At 27.6% G+C, this 15,929-nt stretch overlaps 1 protein-coding gene across 2 annotated transcripts in view; it reads left to right on the forward strand.

The window, feature by feature from the left end:
• Positions 1 to 15,929, forward strand: part of LOC129963092 (atrial natriuretic peptide receptor 1-like) — a 110,509-nt gene that overhangs the window by 42,956 nt on the left and 51,624 nt on the right. For both annotated transcript variants that reach the window (XM_056077143.1, XM_056077144.1), the window contains 2 exons: positions 6,700 to 6,854; positions 11,249 to 11,384. In XM_056077143.1, coding sequence (XP_055933118.1) covers positions 6,700 to 6,854; positions 11,249 to 11,384 — 291 coding nt within the window. The remainder of the gene's footprint in view (positions 1 to 6,699; positions 6,855 to 11,248; positions 11,385 to 15,929) is intronic.

Raw genomic sequence — 15,929 nt, forward strand, 5'->3', positions numbered from 1 at the left:
GGCAATAAGGAATCGTGGAATGCTTAATCTTAAGCACATTCCAATGTGGCTTGCTACGTCCGGTATTTAATCTGGTTTCTATATTTCCTTGATAATACGACATGACCTCATTAAAAGTAGTTAAGATTCTGAGAAGTTTTCAGTTTGAAAAGATAAAATGCATTAATAACTTGTAAAAAATAATGAAAACTAATAGCAGTTGCTTAGTCTTGCTCTGTCCCACAACGGCCCGCCTACACGAAAGAATGTAAGACTTTGAAGATCGCCGGGGAGATAATCATTATTTATTTATTGAAAGGCTTACAATCATCGCCAGAATATGGGCGGTAATTAAGGGTATACGTTATAGTTAATTTGACTAAAATATATTTAAATTAAATAGAAAACAAACCGATTCTGTATTTAAGAGACAATTGAAAAGTAAATAGAGAAAGAAATAACACACATAAACTTAAAAATAATATTACATTGTCTAAAGGATGGAAAGAGTAGTACACTGTACAGAAATATCAAACAACGTACCAATACCTAAGACACCAAGTGAACCCATTGCACAAAGTTTGAACGCCATAAATACAAAGCAGATTTAAAATGTTAAAGACATGAAAAAAGCGTCACTAGAAAGGTAAATCAAGAACATGTGCAGAAACTTACAACGTGCATTAATAACACGTAGAAGCGAATGAGAATTAATATCAGCTACTTCGAATTCATCCCCATATAAGCATGAAAATATTGGTTATACATCGTTGAAACAAATTTTTAAATGAATATGCCACTTTGATATTCTAAGTGTTAATAGTTGAAGCTCAACTATTTACACTTATCTTTTTCTATGTATTCATCTAATTCAACGTAGTATACATATCACAGAAAATGCTTCTTGAATTAGATAGCATACGATATACTTTTAGTTTTTCTATGTGCGTGCAAACTTCAAAAATCGTTCTATATAATATTGCTAAATGTTTTCTTCATTATATTACTAAAAAAATTTATTCGATTATTACGTATAACTTTAGAAGTACTAAAATCTTTTATATTAAATCTGCTTAGTGAATTTTCTAGTCATGTAAATGCACTAATTTGTAATTCTATATTTCGATAGTCTTGTCGAATAAAATGATGCAATTCATTTCTACATTTTACAGTGCATGATATTATCAATGTAATAGTAGAATATTCTTCTTTATGCTATTGTATCAGAGTTGAGTCGCGGTACTTATTTGAGAAATGGCATGCATACTTTTCTTTCTTGGCATGCACACTTCTAATTATGTTAATTCATTATTATCATGTGGATTTCCATATGTCCATGTCCTGAAATATTGGAAATTTACAAATTCAGGAAGATGGAATTATGCTGCATAGCTTGAACATGCGATATCAAAATTTCTATGATTTTGATATCAAAATTATGGCACCTATTACATTATCCATTTACGAGTTATATAGAATAATTAAAAAGAATTCTGGCAAGCTCTCACCGCTTGCGGTGGAAAGACGTGCCATGCAGGTCGAGATGATTTTGTCGCAGAATCGCTAACGACGTATTACACATGTCAACAGGCAATTGTGATAGAAGTAAAAATGATGCTCGCGTCCGTCAACTGAAATTGTTTACCAGAACATAGTTTACAGGAGCACAGTCTTAGTTCAAATATTAATCCATTTATAAGATATAAATCTTTTTCCGATTTCTGCAAAGTATTGGATACTATGTGCGACCATTGTATGAGTTACAGTAAACTGTTTTTGCACGCTCACATGTGGATTTTTTACCAGCACAAGTGATTAATAATAGTTCAGAATTATCGAAGCATATTAATTTTACATGGGAAACTTTAGAAAAGAATATCACACATAACCATGTCATATTTACTCTCAATATTATATTACTAAAAATAGTCTGAATTAAGTGGTTCAAATAGAAACACAATAAAATTTGAATGCAATAAGTTCTATGCCTGAACGTATTCGATATTTCATCGAAGTCTCAATTTTTTTGTAAATGATTTTAATCTAAGAGGTGAATTCATAGAGAAGAATTCATAGAATTCCAGAATATTGATGGAAAGAAAAAGATTGATTATTCCACTCAGAGACGGAATCTGGTGCGAAAGTAAACACGATTTATATAAACATGCTATTTATTGTATAAGGTACTTAATATAATCTGGTTAGAAACAGAAGGTTTACATTATGGAAGACTTCCAAATAGCCGCCTGTTCCTTATTATTATTGAATTAGCGCTGTAAATTCTGAGATTCGGAAGCAGGAGTATAGGTCAATTGTTTTAATTGTATTTAATAATTTTCTCAAGTATAATTAATTGCCCCACTTCTCTTTTAGAAAGGGATATTATTCTATTGATTTAATTAAGATTTCATTCAACATTTGAAATGTTTATAAGTTTCATAGCATATTTGTATCGATTTCCAATGTGTGTAAAGTATTTATTCTGATGTATTTGAATTAATTAGGAATAACTCTATTTCAGTCATCTTAATTTTCATTATTTTAATCTGTGTTTCTGCAACGATAGCAGAATTATCAAAGTTCATTGACTCTATATTTTTTGTTTTTCTTGTACTATATCAATAACTTAATATCATAAAATAGCAAACAAATCTTATGAGGGAAAAAAACTGTAAAATACAATCATGTAGTTCCTTTTAAAATACGACTGTCTTAAAAATGTTTCAAATGATTATAATAAGTATGGGGATGATATGATTTCTTTTAAATAAAACATTTTTACTTTAAATGGATTGATAAAAAAAACTTTTATCATATGAATTTTAATGATATTTATTGATGGTATGATATTTGCATGAATCCGGCAAGTTAGAAACTTACATTTTTAGATTCAGATTTATCACTATTGCCAGCATTATACCATATTGAACCATGTTAATAATTAGAGAGATTGCATCCAGTCATAAAAATTGAATACTCATAATAGGATTCATTCTCTCCTTAATAATATCAATTTTTGAAATTTGTAATGACCCTGTGATAATATGAAATCAGAATTTGTCTATAAAATCAGAAAGCTGAATACTCGGGATTCTATTTAACCAAATATCCACCATGCACACAGATTTGATGTAGAATAAATCCATCAGAGTTATGAAACCACCCAGAGGTATATATAGAAGTTTTAGAGCTAACTGTAGATCTCTTATCATTTTAGTAAACTGGTAAACTCAGAATTAGGAATTTAGCCACAAATTAGCTCCTGGGGGAACGGTATATTAATTTTAAACACCATATAGAACTTCAAAGAGATATGCATTTTCATCTTGTTTAAGGAACTTTCATTGCATGAGATAAAACAAAATTACGGGGTTATATAAATAATAGCTGAAAGCAAAAATAGCTCTAAATTATTATATAAAGGATTCTGTCAGAGGAGTAATATGTATTTTTATAACGTTCCATCCTTAAGCTTGTTATGAATGAACGGTAAATTAACGTTATTGAGATCAATTACGCACGCCTCTAGTGAGCTTGCGTAACAATACATAAATCAGTATTTACGATTATTAAGCTAATAAGTGTCGAAGGGTAAATCGGCAATCATAGCGAAACGCCAATTTATTAATCACTAGAAGGCTCAGAAAAATACAACCCAAGGAAATACTCGGTCGAATATCTCTTTAGTAGAGAGATATCCCCTTATTTCGATTTTCATCGAAGAGGCAACCAGTAATATTGCTCTCATCCCGTTTATTGGGGGCTGTTACTTCGATATATTTGGGCCAAGAATTTTTCTCGTTTCATTATAGAGCATTGCAGAATGGTTTTAGGATCCCACATTTCTCTCTATATAAATATGACTTTCTTGGTTCAAGATTAATAAGCTTTCAGTAATTGAAACTTAATTTCTCACAACTTTATGATATTGAACAATGGTCATAAAATATATCCCTTATGCCCATTCCCTAATTTTAAAAGCGCCATTTTATTTTTGTCTCAATACAAAGCAAATTTTCTTATTGTAATTATAATAACTAGATTTAATTTTGAATTTTTTTTGCCCCTTATATGTTCTAGTAGATACGGATATATAGAATAAATATTACTGTTTAAAAAATTTAACTTCGAGATTTGAATTAATTAACCTGATTAATCTGAATTTGAATTCTTTTCTTATCTTTGGCATTATATCTGTCTATCTGCGGATAGACGGATATTATGGCACACCGAAAAAGGATAGACGAATGAAATTAGATATCTAATATTTGCACCCAAATTAATTTTTTTTTCAGATTTCCGAGATATAGGATCTTGGAAATACTTATTACACCTCGTCTATTTATATGTAGATTCGATAATGCAAAATCTCAACGAAGTAAATGGATAATTTTTCATATTCAGAAATTATAAATATGAACCAAATCTGTAGAAGAGCGCATTATCCCTGAGTGCATCAGAAAGTGATAATTCCAAATACAACAAATGGTATGAGTTGAAGCGAGTATATGGTACAAAGATTACATATTTGAGCCAATTTTTTATCCCTTGATTCAAAAGTAAGAAGTGTAAAATATGAATTCGTTTATCTTCAATATGATACGAAACTTAATCCAAACGTAGCCATATTGTATAAACTGTTGTGAGTGAACATCCTCTGTGGTTTACTTGTCTTCGCATCTTCTTTTTATTTATTCACGGACTCTAGGATGGCTCGCTTTATAGTATATGGACCATTGATTCATTAGTTAATGACTCGGTTGGTTAGTTTTTAGATTTAATAGCTCAAGTGGCTGATTGCACGAAACAGAAAAAAGATTATGAGATCAGATTAACTAACTTTTCACCACGTTTTATTAAAACTGCATAAAATTTAAATTTTTATTGACGAATATCGTGGATTAAAAAGTTCTAATGAACGTGGTTGTCATTAGGAAAAATTTGGAATAATATCCAAGAGGTGATAATACTGGATAAAAATTTATTACATGTTGTTTTAATTGTTGTAAACATGTACATGTTGTTTTAATTGTTGTACATTACATGTTGTAAAATTTATTACATGTTGTTGTTGATCATGTTTATTACATGATCACTGTTAAAGCATGGAACTAAGTGAGTTAAGTAAGATCTAATAAATGATTATAAGAATTTTTACAGTGAAATCTTGAATCGAGGAGATCTTTCTGAGTACATTTCTGAAAATCGTTTTCAGATGAAATTGATTTTCTGAAAAGAATGGATTCACATTAAACATAATAGAAAAAGTATAATTGCATAGATTCTTTTTGTAAACATTCGACGATAATACAATTAAAATTTTTAAGAAAAAATACATGAATAGAAAAAATTATACTTTTAGACAAAATTCAAAGCACACACCATACTTTTTTTTCAATATTTAAAATTTTTCGAACTGCGCTATAATTTTAAAATTAAATGAAATTACCAAATTTCTCAAATAATTTAGTATTTTCATAATACTTGAGTAGGATAATAAAATATATTTTTTTAAGATATGATTGTTATAGCACTTTATCTTAATATCAATTCAAGAAGGATTTATTTTTATTGACAAAATTATTAATTAAAGTAAAATTTATAACATTTGCGACTATATCAGAATCTGAAAATATGATTATTTAAAATATAAATTGATTATTGAAATTAATGTCATTTTGTATTTAGAACATATAATGAAAAAGTTTTTCTATTATATTGAAAAATACAAAAAAAAAAACTATATAAAATCTTATAATAATAAATTGTAAACTGCTTGTGAAATAATGACTTTCTCCATCAATTTGATGATGCACTTTTTTTTCTGTAAGCCTTGTGATAGAACTAATGTAATAGCTAATACCCTGCAAGCAACTGGATATTTTAGGACTTGCATAACTTTGTCATGTGATATATCGCTTGATATTTTATCGATATTACATATCACTCGAACTATATATCATTCCAATCTTATGATTATTATTGCATTTCTCACGAATTCTGCCAAAAGATTTTGAATAAAAGGCGTTTCAGCACAAGATTGTATATTACAGAAGTCAAAGATAACTTTAAACTTATAATTGGAGAATAAATGAAGATATAATGATACAAAAGTTTTTTTAGTTATTTTACGTCGTAGTATTAGAAATAATATTAAATGTTTCTGTAATTGTTCTTATTCTTTTACTGTCGAATTACTGAAACGAGGGCAGGTTTATTGAACATTTTTATTCAGTAACTCCATTGTTTTTTTCATTCTATAAACCCAGCACCTCGATAATTGCATAATCATCTAAAGTTTTAACTTGTAAAGTACCCCGCGAGTGAAATCTATTTTCTTGACAGAACAATTAGGTTTCATTCTGTATAGAAAAGGCATTTTTCTATCTTTATTTGTTCGCCAGTTATGGTAATTTTAATTAGTTCTGGGCTTGTTAATTATCTAGTTCACTAAGATAGGAATAAGAGGATTAAGAGAAAACAGATAGGGATAAGAGAATTAAGAGAAAACTTTTGTATCTTCTGATATCGTTTAGCCAAATCTTTAGCATTAAAATAGTTTGTTTGAAAAAAATAATGAAACACTTTTTAAAATTAATTTTACTATTCAAAAAACACACATATTTTTTTTGCAAAAATGTATTTATGCATTCTTGAGTTGAATGATTTTTATTGGCTTACAAACGGTTTAGTATATTTCTAACGCATGTTCATTTTCAGAGCCCTACGAAGACAAACTGAAGTTAAAGGAGGCTTATGAATCTCTCTTAATTGTCAGTTTGAATCAACCCTATTCGGAAGAGTATAAATTGTTCTCGGAAAGAGTGAAAGAGCTGGCAGCATTAAATTACAACTGCACATACACGGAAGATGTGGTGAGAAAATTATATAAAATGTTATTCTTATAATACTTGTATCACTTTATTTCATAGCCATCATCTGGTATTTGAAAAGATTTTATATGACTATCTCTAATTATGCTGCAGTCTATTTTTATTGCCCATTTTTACTGAATGTTACAACGTTTTTCCTTGCAGCTTAATACTTTCATGAATCTGTTTTAAGGTATCTGAGTGGATTATAAGATTTTTTCTCCTCAAAATTTTGAAATTTGCTTTATATTCTAAAAATAGGTCCCATGCCTTGTAGGTTCTAAAACAGTAGTCAGCTTTTCACTATTTTTAGTCTATGTAAAAATTATAGATACAGCAATTTCAATAATACAAATCAAATAGGAATGAAATCTCAAACAGTGATATTTTCAATCGAAGTCATGGATTTATTTTATTTTTTGCTTTAAAATATCCAAAAAATAGTATTTATTATACTTTTTTAACTCCATACCTATCCCGCTATAGTTTGCTCCTTTCGGGCAATTCATGTTTTCATATTTAATTTATCAAATATTCATTATGAAGGAATGTTCGGGATGATTTTTTTGAAAATGTTCGAAAATAGATATATTTTTAAATATTTGCATAAAGAATATTGAAAAAAAAAAAAAAAAACGTCTATGAAAAGAAAATATAACAGTTAAGCGGAAGAAGTGTTTAAAAAAAATTGGAGAAAATGGCTTTTTTTTTTTTTACTAAAACGAGGTATAAAGCAAAAACCTTTTAACTTAGATGTTAATCATATTATTTGCTTAAAATCTTACAGATAACTTCAAAAATATATTATCTAATTCCTGAATTAAAAAATAAGCTATATTTCTATTCATTTTTTAAACATTGTGTTTAAATGATAAATTCGAAATTTATAATTTTTTCTTCACATTGTTAAACACTGAAAGAAACTATAAAATATTTTTTCCTTATTCTTTAATTCAGGAACTACAGAACATATTGACAATAACAGACATATTGAACTATAACAAATTTGAACAAAAATGTGCATTAGTTTTTGATTTATGAGGTTTTTCGAAAGAAAATTCTATCACATTCTATATTTGAGAAAATAGCATTTATAGATGCAAAATAGCATTAAAACGTATGTAAATGCTAATATAAAAATCAGTGTAACTTCTCCAAAAATAGACTTAGAAACAAAATTCTAATAGATTTTAAAAAATCCTATTAAAATATTAAAGATATTAAATGAAAGAAATTCCATTATTTTGCAAAAGAATCGACTATTCGACGTTGTCCCTTATGCATTTTTAGGTAGGTAAAATTTTAAAGATTTTAAGGACAATTATAATATATATGATCATTGCGTGCAGTAAGAAATACATGGCGTCCTAAAACGTCTTTCAATTCTCTTTTAAAATTTGTGTTTCTTAAAGCAACTTAGCTCTGACATACTGAAATTAGGAAATGCTTAAGAATAATACTGAAAGAAATTTATATTTTGCCTTAAGTACTGTCTGGTCGCGGGCATTTTTTTTCTGATCTATTGTGGAAAAATGGAGACGCTAAAAGAATGACCGAAGTCTAATCAACTGAACAAATCTACAATGATGGTTGCAGAATAACATTTATGCAGCTTAAAATTTATACATGAAACAAAATTGTGAATTTCTTTCTTTTATGGCAAATATTGATTCCCTTAATTAAGACCAATTTATATTTCAAAACTTTCTGTAGATAATTTAAATTTTACAATTGCCCTTTTCTTTAATATAATATGTTTGAAACAACCTAAAATCTATAAATCGAATTTTAATTCAAAATTGTACATCTCTGGTACATTTTCCCGAATGCAGTTAAGCTCTTCTATTCTGACCTTATTAAGCTTCATAAATTACCATTATTTTTTTTATCGTATTGACACCCTATGCCTTATTTTTTTGTTACTGCTGTCCTTGTCTGATCAAATGATTTAATCTGTTGGCAAGGCCGTGTCACAATTAAGTTATTAGTCACTTATCACAGTTCTGTGATGACAATTCTTCTCCACTGAACTCTGATCTGTTTAATAATTTAATGATTTTAAAATGATGATATTCCCAGTGTATTCCTTATTGTACGGTAGACATCTTGGTTGCGCTGATAAATGACACATGCTAAATTGTGATAATTTGATGATGCATATGATTTAAATGGAAAATTTAATTCATATAATTCATTACTTGAATGTGAATTATAGATTAATTTTATTCGTTTATCATTCAGCATGAAACTATGATTCAAAACGCTTCAAATAATGTATAGTTATATCGTATAATGTTGTATGTTAGAAGCTATCAAACATATTTAAAAATTATGGAAATCTACGATTTATAAAGAACGCCGTATTTGTGTTTATTCAGCTTAATTCCTTATATAATATCCAAACTTCTCTTTCAGTTTTCTTCGTTTCTCATAACTATAAATAACAATGCCTTTTTCTTTACTGCCTGTAAATTAATGCCAACTATAAATTAAAGTAATGCATAAATATTATACTTCTTAATCAAGGGCCATCATTCAGTGGTCGCATGTACATTTTTTTTTGTTATAACTATAGTTACCATTTTTTTAAATTTTAATATCCAAGCAAAACTACTTTTTAGAATTAAAAAAAATGCCTATTTACGGTAATTTTTTTATATTTAAATGTAATTTACCATTGTGTTAAGAAATTCTTATTAAGATAAATTATAACGATATGAAAAATTATTTTATTGTTAAAGAGCCCCTCATTTATAACTTTAACAAAATATTTAATAATGAATGATTAGACAAAAATTCCAGCATGAGCCTTTAAAATTTTTCTAATATTTAATGTCACCATTTTAATATGCAATTACCAACACCATTGAAATACTATAAACAATATAAAAATGTACAAAGAAAAAAAATGTGATTCTAACAAAACTAATACATTTCTTCAAATCTAAGGGAAAAAACTGCTACTTACTGCAAGAAAAGGCCTTGAAGAAATCCTTCAACAACTAAATGGCTTCTTTATAAAAGGAAAGAAAAATATATATCATTATTTGTCTGATTAGGAAGAATACTATGAGACAGAAAATAAATTCTTGAAAATATCGAAACTATCTTTACGCTTTTTTAAGTTTGTGAAAGAAGCTTATTGATTATTTTCTGTGGAAACCAATCTACTGTCTGAATTTTTTATACTATTTTGTAATATGAATACAACTCTCAATCTTTTCTTTGAATCGATTTTTGAAAACTTTTGAAACTGTTCAGGTGCTCTAGTACTAAAGAGATTGGTGAATTTTTTAAAAACCTTAAGAGAATATTTTTGCAGTATATTTTGATGCTGCTAGATTACTTATTTCTTGTACCTCTCGGTAACTCTTACATAGCTTTGATAGTATGTCTTATGTAGTCAGTTTTGTTTGCTGCAGATTTATATTTTCATGAATTTGAACAGTTTTATAAAACTAAAATGATTTTGAATTAAAGTATGATCTATAAATTTAGAATATTTATCTTAATTTGAGACTGGTTAAATAATATTGTTTGGGAAAAAAGGACAGCAGAATTTGGTATGACATTGGGCATTAAAAAATATATTTCTTTATAAATGTTATGTTAAAACGCTCTTTACAACGCCAGAGTTTTGAAGTTACAATTATTAAAATATTTTGAACCAAAATAACATTTTAATTAAAAAAATATATTTAATGTTTTACTAATCAGTGGTACGGCTTTCAATAAAAATATATTTCACATCAATAACAATTTGAGAAAATATAATTATTTGTATAAAATTTTTTCTCGAAATTAAATTTACTGGAAAAATTTGTATTCCTAAAGCTGTTCTAATATAGTAAAAATTAAAATATTGAATTAATGGAAATAATACTTTCGTTTAAAAACAAATAGAATAAATGTTTTTATATTGAAAAGTAATTATGATAAATATTAACAATTTTAAACGATTACCTTTAGCTGTCTTTCAAAGAGCACCATGATTCACTTTTATAAAAATTCTTGCATTTACTACCATAGAACAGTTCAAGGAATGCTAGAGAGGGAATTTCTAACAGTCGTCATCTATCATGGTTTATAATTATGTGCTACATATTATAATAATCTTATATTATTTCTGAACGAAACGTAATGTAATTAAAATAATCATTATTGGTATACAAAATTAACACAAAAGCTTTTTGCAAAAAATAGTACAAATTATAATTAGATGACTTAGTTTAGTTTAACCTTTAACAAATGTAGTTCTGTTTTATAACAGAATCTACGATTTTCATCCGTAGAAATTTGACAATCCTATTCATCTTCTTTACTAAACATGCATTAATATTGTTTAATAATCATATTTTGTTAAGTTGTGCACCAAATTTGTTATTTTCTTATTACAGGTAAATTATTTTACTGCCAGTTTCCACGATGCAGTTCTAATGCTTTGTGAAGTAATTAATGAGACAAAATTACTTGGAGAAGATCCTTTGAACGGAACTATTATTACATCCAGATTGAAGAATAAAAAATTCAATGGTAAGATCTTTGGCTAGATGAGTACTACTGAACTTTTTAAATACTAAAACTACGTACTAGCATTAAAAAAAAATATTTGTTACCTGTCTCAAAGAAATTCCATCGTTATTTTCTGATTTTTTATTTGATCATTCTTCACACCTAGTTGATAGTACATCGACGATGTTTTCGTGATTCAGCATCGGCTTCAGAATATGAGGTTCGTTAACATATTTGTATTTAGGAGGTTCGTAAATGAGGCTAACTCAAGTACTTTCTTCACAATGACGCCAGGGAATAAGATGTAAGATTTATTCCCAAATAGATCTGGTACAAGTACAAAGTAATATGGTAATACAGTCTAAATTAAATGCAGGATTAAGACCTGGAATCTTGAAAATTTAGATCTTACTCCGCCGAAAATCATATGTGGTTCCTTGTTTAAACAAGGTACAAAATTGAATGGTCTATAGTAGAAATAGGCCATCGTGAATATAAGATTGGTTTAATGTAGCTATAAAACAGTACAGTGGTGTAGTCTAATTGTTCTTTGTACAATAAAAGAATTGTATGAATAGATTAAAATTTTTCGATGGGGTTTTCACTAATGCCTTTTAAGAGGCTTCATTATACTTTAATTATTATCTGATATACCAGGCGTTGTTCTGGATTATAATCCTTTCATGTACAATGTTTTTAATTTAGAAACTTCTTTTGTGCAAAATATTATATTATACTAATTCCTTCTTAAGATGTATACATTGAAATAAAACTAAAGATTTTTTTTAAAACATTGCTAGAAATAGTGGTAGTTGTTTAGATGAAGGTCTTAACTTTGTGCATCAAAGGAGTTATCTACCTACTTATTTACTTTTTGAGAATCGCATGCGTTAAAATTTTCTGAAGAATTAATAAAAATTGAAAGATATTTTGTATAAAAAGAGAACTAAAATCGTTGAAAAGGTAAAATTTTTAATTTTATGATGGTGCAAATTTTTTTGGGATTAATTTCTTCAGAAGTTTCCGTTGAAGAAAAGCAAAATATTGATTAATTGTTCACTGCCTAAAAAAGTCTGTTATGGACATGCATCTGTTTCATTTGCTGCCAAGATATTTATATTCCTTGCCTTCATTTCATTGATTGACTTATGCTTATTTTCAAGCATTATTAATGTTTCAACATTAATATTAGTATGTCGAAACAAGTGAAAAGCCTGCAAACTGATAGATATTAAAATAAAACAAAAATTTCAAAATATACCATTGACTAAATCAAGTTAAACATTAGTTTTGATGCATTGAAATTTTTTTTAAAAAATTAAGGGTAAACGAAACAAATGTTGTGACAAAATGTCACTTAAATATAACTGGAGTAGTAATATGTTGACTCTTAAGGAGATATTTAAATAATTTTTGTAAAATTATTTGTTTCTAAATTATTTCAGAAAAAAACGATATAATTTCTGTTAATTTCTAATTAATTGAATACATAATTATATTTTTGTGTTTAGAAAAGTGGCTAATGTTCTGCCTTTTGTCTGAAATAATAAAATTCCAAAGGAGGCTGTATTTGGTCTAGTTGTTTAGGAAAAGTTGTGGAACATGCATACCCACATTGACTTTTATTTATATTGTGATTTTTATCGTATTATGTACTAAAAACTCTTTAATTGTTTCCATGGAAAATTTGCATGAAAATAAAAAAACAAACGCATTTATTTTAATTCCAGATTATACGAAGATTTTTAGGTAAAAATTTGTAAAAAAAAATTGATATGTAAGAAATTAAAATTAAAAAAAACTGTAAAAAAATCCTTTTTTAAAAAAAATGAGAAGCAGAAAGGTATCTTAATTATATTGCAAAAGATCTGGAGATTGATATATATGAATAAAAATAATAAAATAAAAAATAAAAATAATGCAATAAATAAGAATATAAATAAAAGTTACCTTAATATTTTTTTTTAAATGGGATAACACTATTTATTTAAAATTCTTTGAAGAATAAGACCATATGAAAGGAAGACAAGATTTCTGAAATGATCTAATAAGAATACTGGTATTAATTTAACTATTCGTTGATTAATTAAGCAAATGATGACATTTAATTATCAGATTTTTATATAGTTGATCTATGTTGGTATATACTAAGGATTTGTTAACCGTGAAGAGAATATAAAGACCTGTGTCAAACTTTAATCCTATTTCTAAAAGTTTTTCTCACCTGCACCTATCCGTAGGCATTTTGACACTTTTCAACAAGTGGAGAATGGAAAGAGAGCAGATGCTTTTGACACTGTTTATTAAAATGCTGCCAGAACAGAAGAACAGAGGAAAACGAATTTTGTCTTTAGGCCTTTGACTTAATGAAACTTCTGAAAATCTAAATGCAGCTTTCGAAATATGTCTATGTAAGCTTAAAATAAGATAAATTTATAAGAAAAAATATTACTTTTTAAAATGAAACATATGAATCTTAAGTTGCTCACTTATTTGGCTTTTGTTGCTAAATGCAAGTTTTTGAAAACGATTCATCGTTGATAATTTTGCAATTTTTACCTTGTGCAATTTAGAGTGACATAATTGTATAAAATGTGGTTTTAATTATCTTTAATCTGTCATCCTTAGTAGCAGATTTATGTATTTTGTAACGCTAAGCTGTGTATATTATGAAGCTCAACTTTCAATATATTCTGCAATTTAATTACACAATTAAATAAATTTTTAACATGTCATTATTTATTTTCGAATAATTTATTATTTTATTAACATTGTAAAAATGTAATTATTTTTATTTATTTATTATGACTTAAGGTTGTTTTTACCCATGTCAGTACACAATTATTGATGTTTGATGTATATAAATATTCTAATAACAAAGTGAAATGATTGAAAAATGTAAAAAAAAGATCAATTATGCTTAATAAATTGTTAATTTTATATTAATATTTAATTATTAATTAATTGAATTTTCATTTCTTAAAAATTCATTTATTTGCAACTAGGATTATAAAGATTTTTAATAGACCTCTCACGACTCCCTTGATACCAGGCTAGACAAATATCCGCCACTGATTGTCTCTCAAAATGAAGGGAATTTAGCTTTATTTAGGTATATAATCTGATAAATCATTGGTGATGAAATTGTGCAAGCGGGAACTAAACATATAGATTTTCGAATTCGCTACTGCAAGGTGCATTTAAGGCATCTGTTAGTCATCTGTAATTGCATAACTGATAAATTCAGTGGATTCCTGGAATGTAATAGGACACATTAGTCGGCAACAATCAATGGCCTAACCGAGTAACTAATTGCAGTTACGCACATGACGTGTGGTCACGCTAAAACGTGACAGAGCTTTGTACTTTATGTACTTTGTACTTTATCTATTAACCAACGATACTATTAACGCATGCCAGGAATTTATCGCCAAATAACTCGCCAAGGATGAGACGATAGATTTCAGTAAAAATGCTAATTTTGGGAAGATCACTCTCGCTGATTTGTTGAACAGAACTTTCTGCTTTCCTATACAAAATAATTAATTTTTCAAAAATGGAATCTTCTTAATTCGTTCTATAATATTTTGAGAAACATCTATTCCTCAAAATGTGTTTTAGAAGGTAGCTTCATAGCTCTAAGTATATCCAATTAAAGAAGGAAAAGGCACATTTAATTGCAAAAAATAATTGAAAAACTTCAAATATCACATTTGTTCTATAAAGAAAAATATTTCAAAAAAGTAATGAGTTGAGAATGAAAAATAGTGAATAGAATATAATTAGATGGAATTTTTTAAAAAATTCCATCCTTCTCTAGCTGCTGTCCTATACAAAGCGATTATAAAATTTCAAAACATACGTTTATATATCTTCGAATCGTTAACCGGAGATATTCTCGAATATTCTGTGTGAATTACTCAAGTTATTTGACTTCCAGTAATATATTTGTTAAGCTTTAATATTGCGAAATAAGCGTTTTTGGCTTAAAAGTTCCAACAGTTTCCTAAAGTTTTCTTACAGTCATAACCATGGATGGCGCCAGTGAAACGTCTGGCCCCTATCGGAGATACCGTGCCCTCCCCCAACCTCCTTTCAGGGCAAAATAGTATTTTGTGGGAGATGTATTCTTCAAGAAGAAAGTATTTAAATTTTCTTTCTGTTGAGAAATTTTTTTTTTATTCCACTAGAGATGTTACGAGATTTTTATTGTGCACACACGGATAGGTGGGTTCTGAATGCTTTTAGGCATAAGATCATTGTATATCGGTAATTTTTTTGAAAGAAGATATTGCGTTTGGTAATTGTTCTAAAGTAATCACTCTACTTAGAACAAGCAGCGTTTCTTTTTTCAAAGAATAATGATGCATTTAAACCAAAAATATTATTGCAATTAAAACAGTACATTTCTCGAGTTGCTGATGCCTTCAACGAAGTGAATTGATTTATGATGTATCAGTGTATTGATGCCTACACGCAAAAGAAACATCAGTACATTTTGAGTTGTAAAATTTATATATGAACTAGCATGATTTAGAAAGACTTATGATCTTAGGAGTACGCAGT

Source organism: Argiope bruennichi, chromosome 3 (assembly GCF_947563725.1).
Source record: "Argiope bruennichi chromosome 3, qqArgBrue1.1, whole genome shotgun sequence".
NCBI classification, from domain to species: domain Eukaryota; kingdom Metazoa; phylum Arthropoda; class Arachnida; order Araneae; family Araneidae; genus Argiope; species Argiope bruennichi.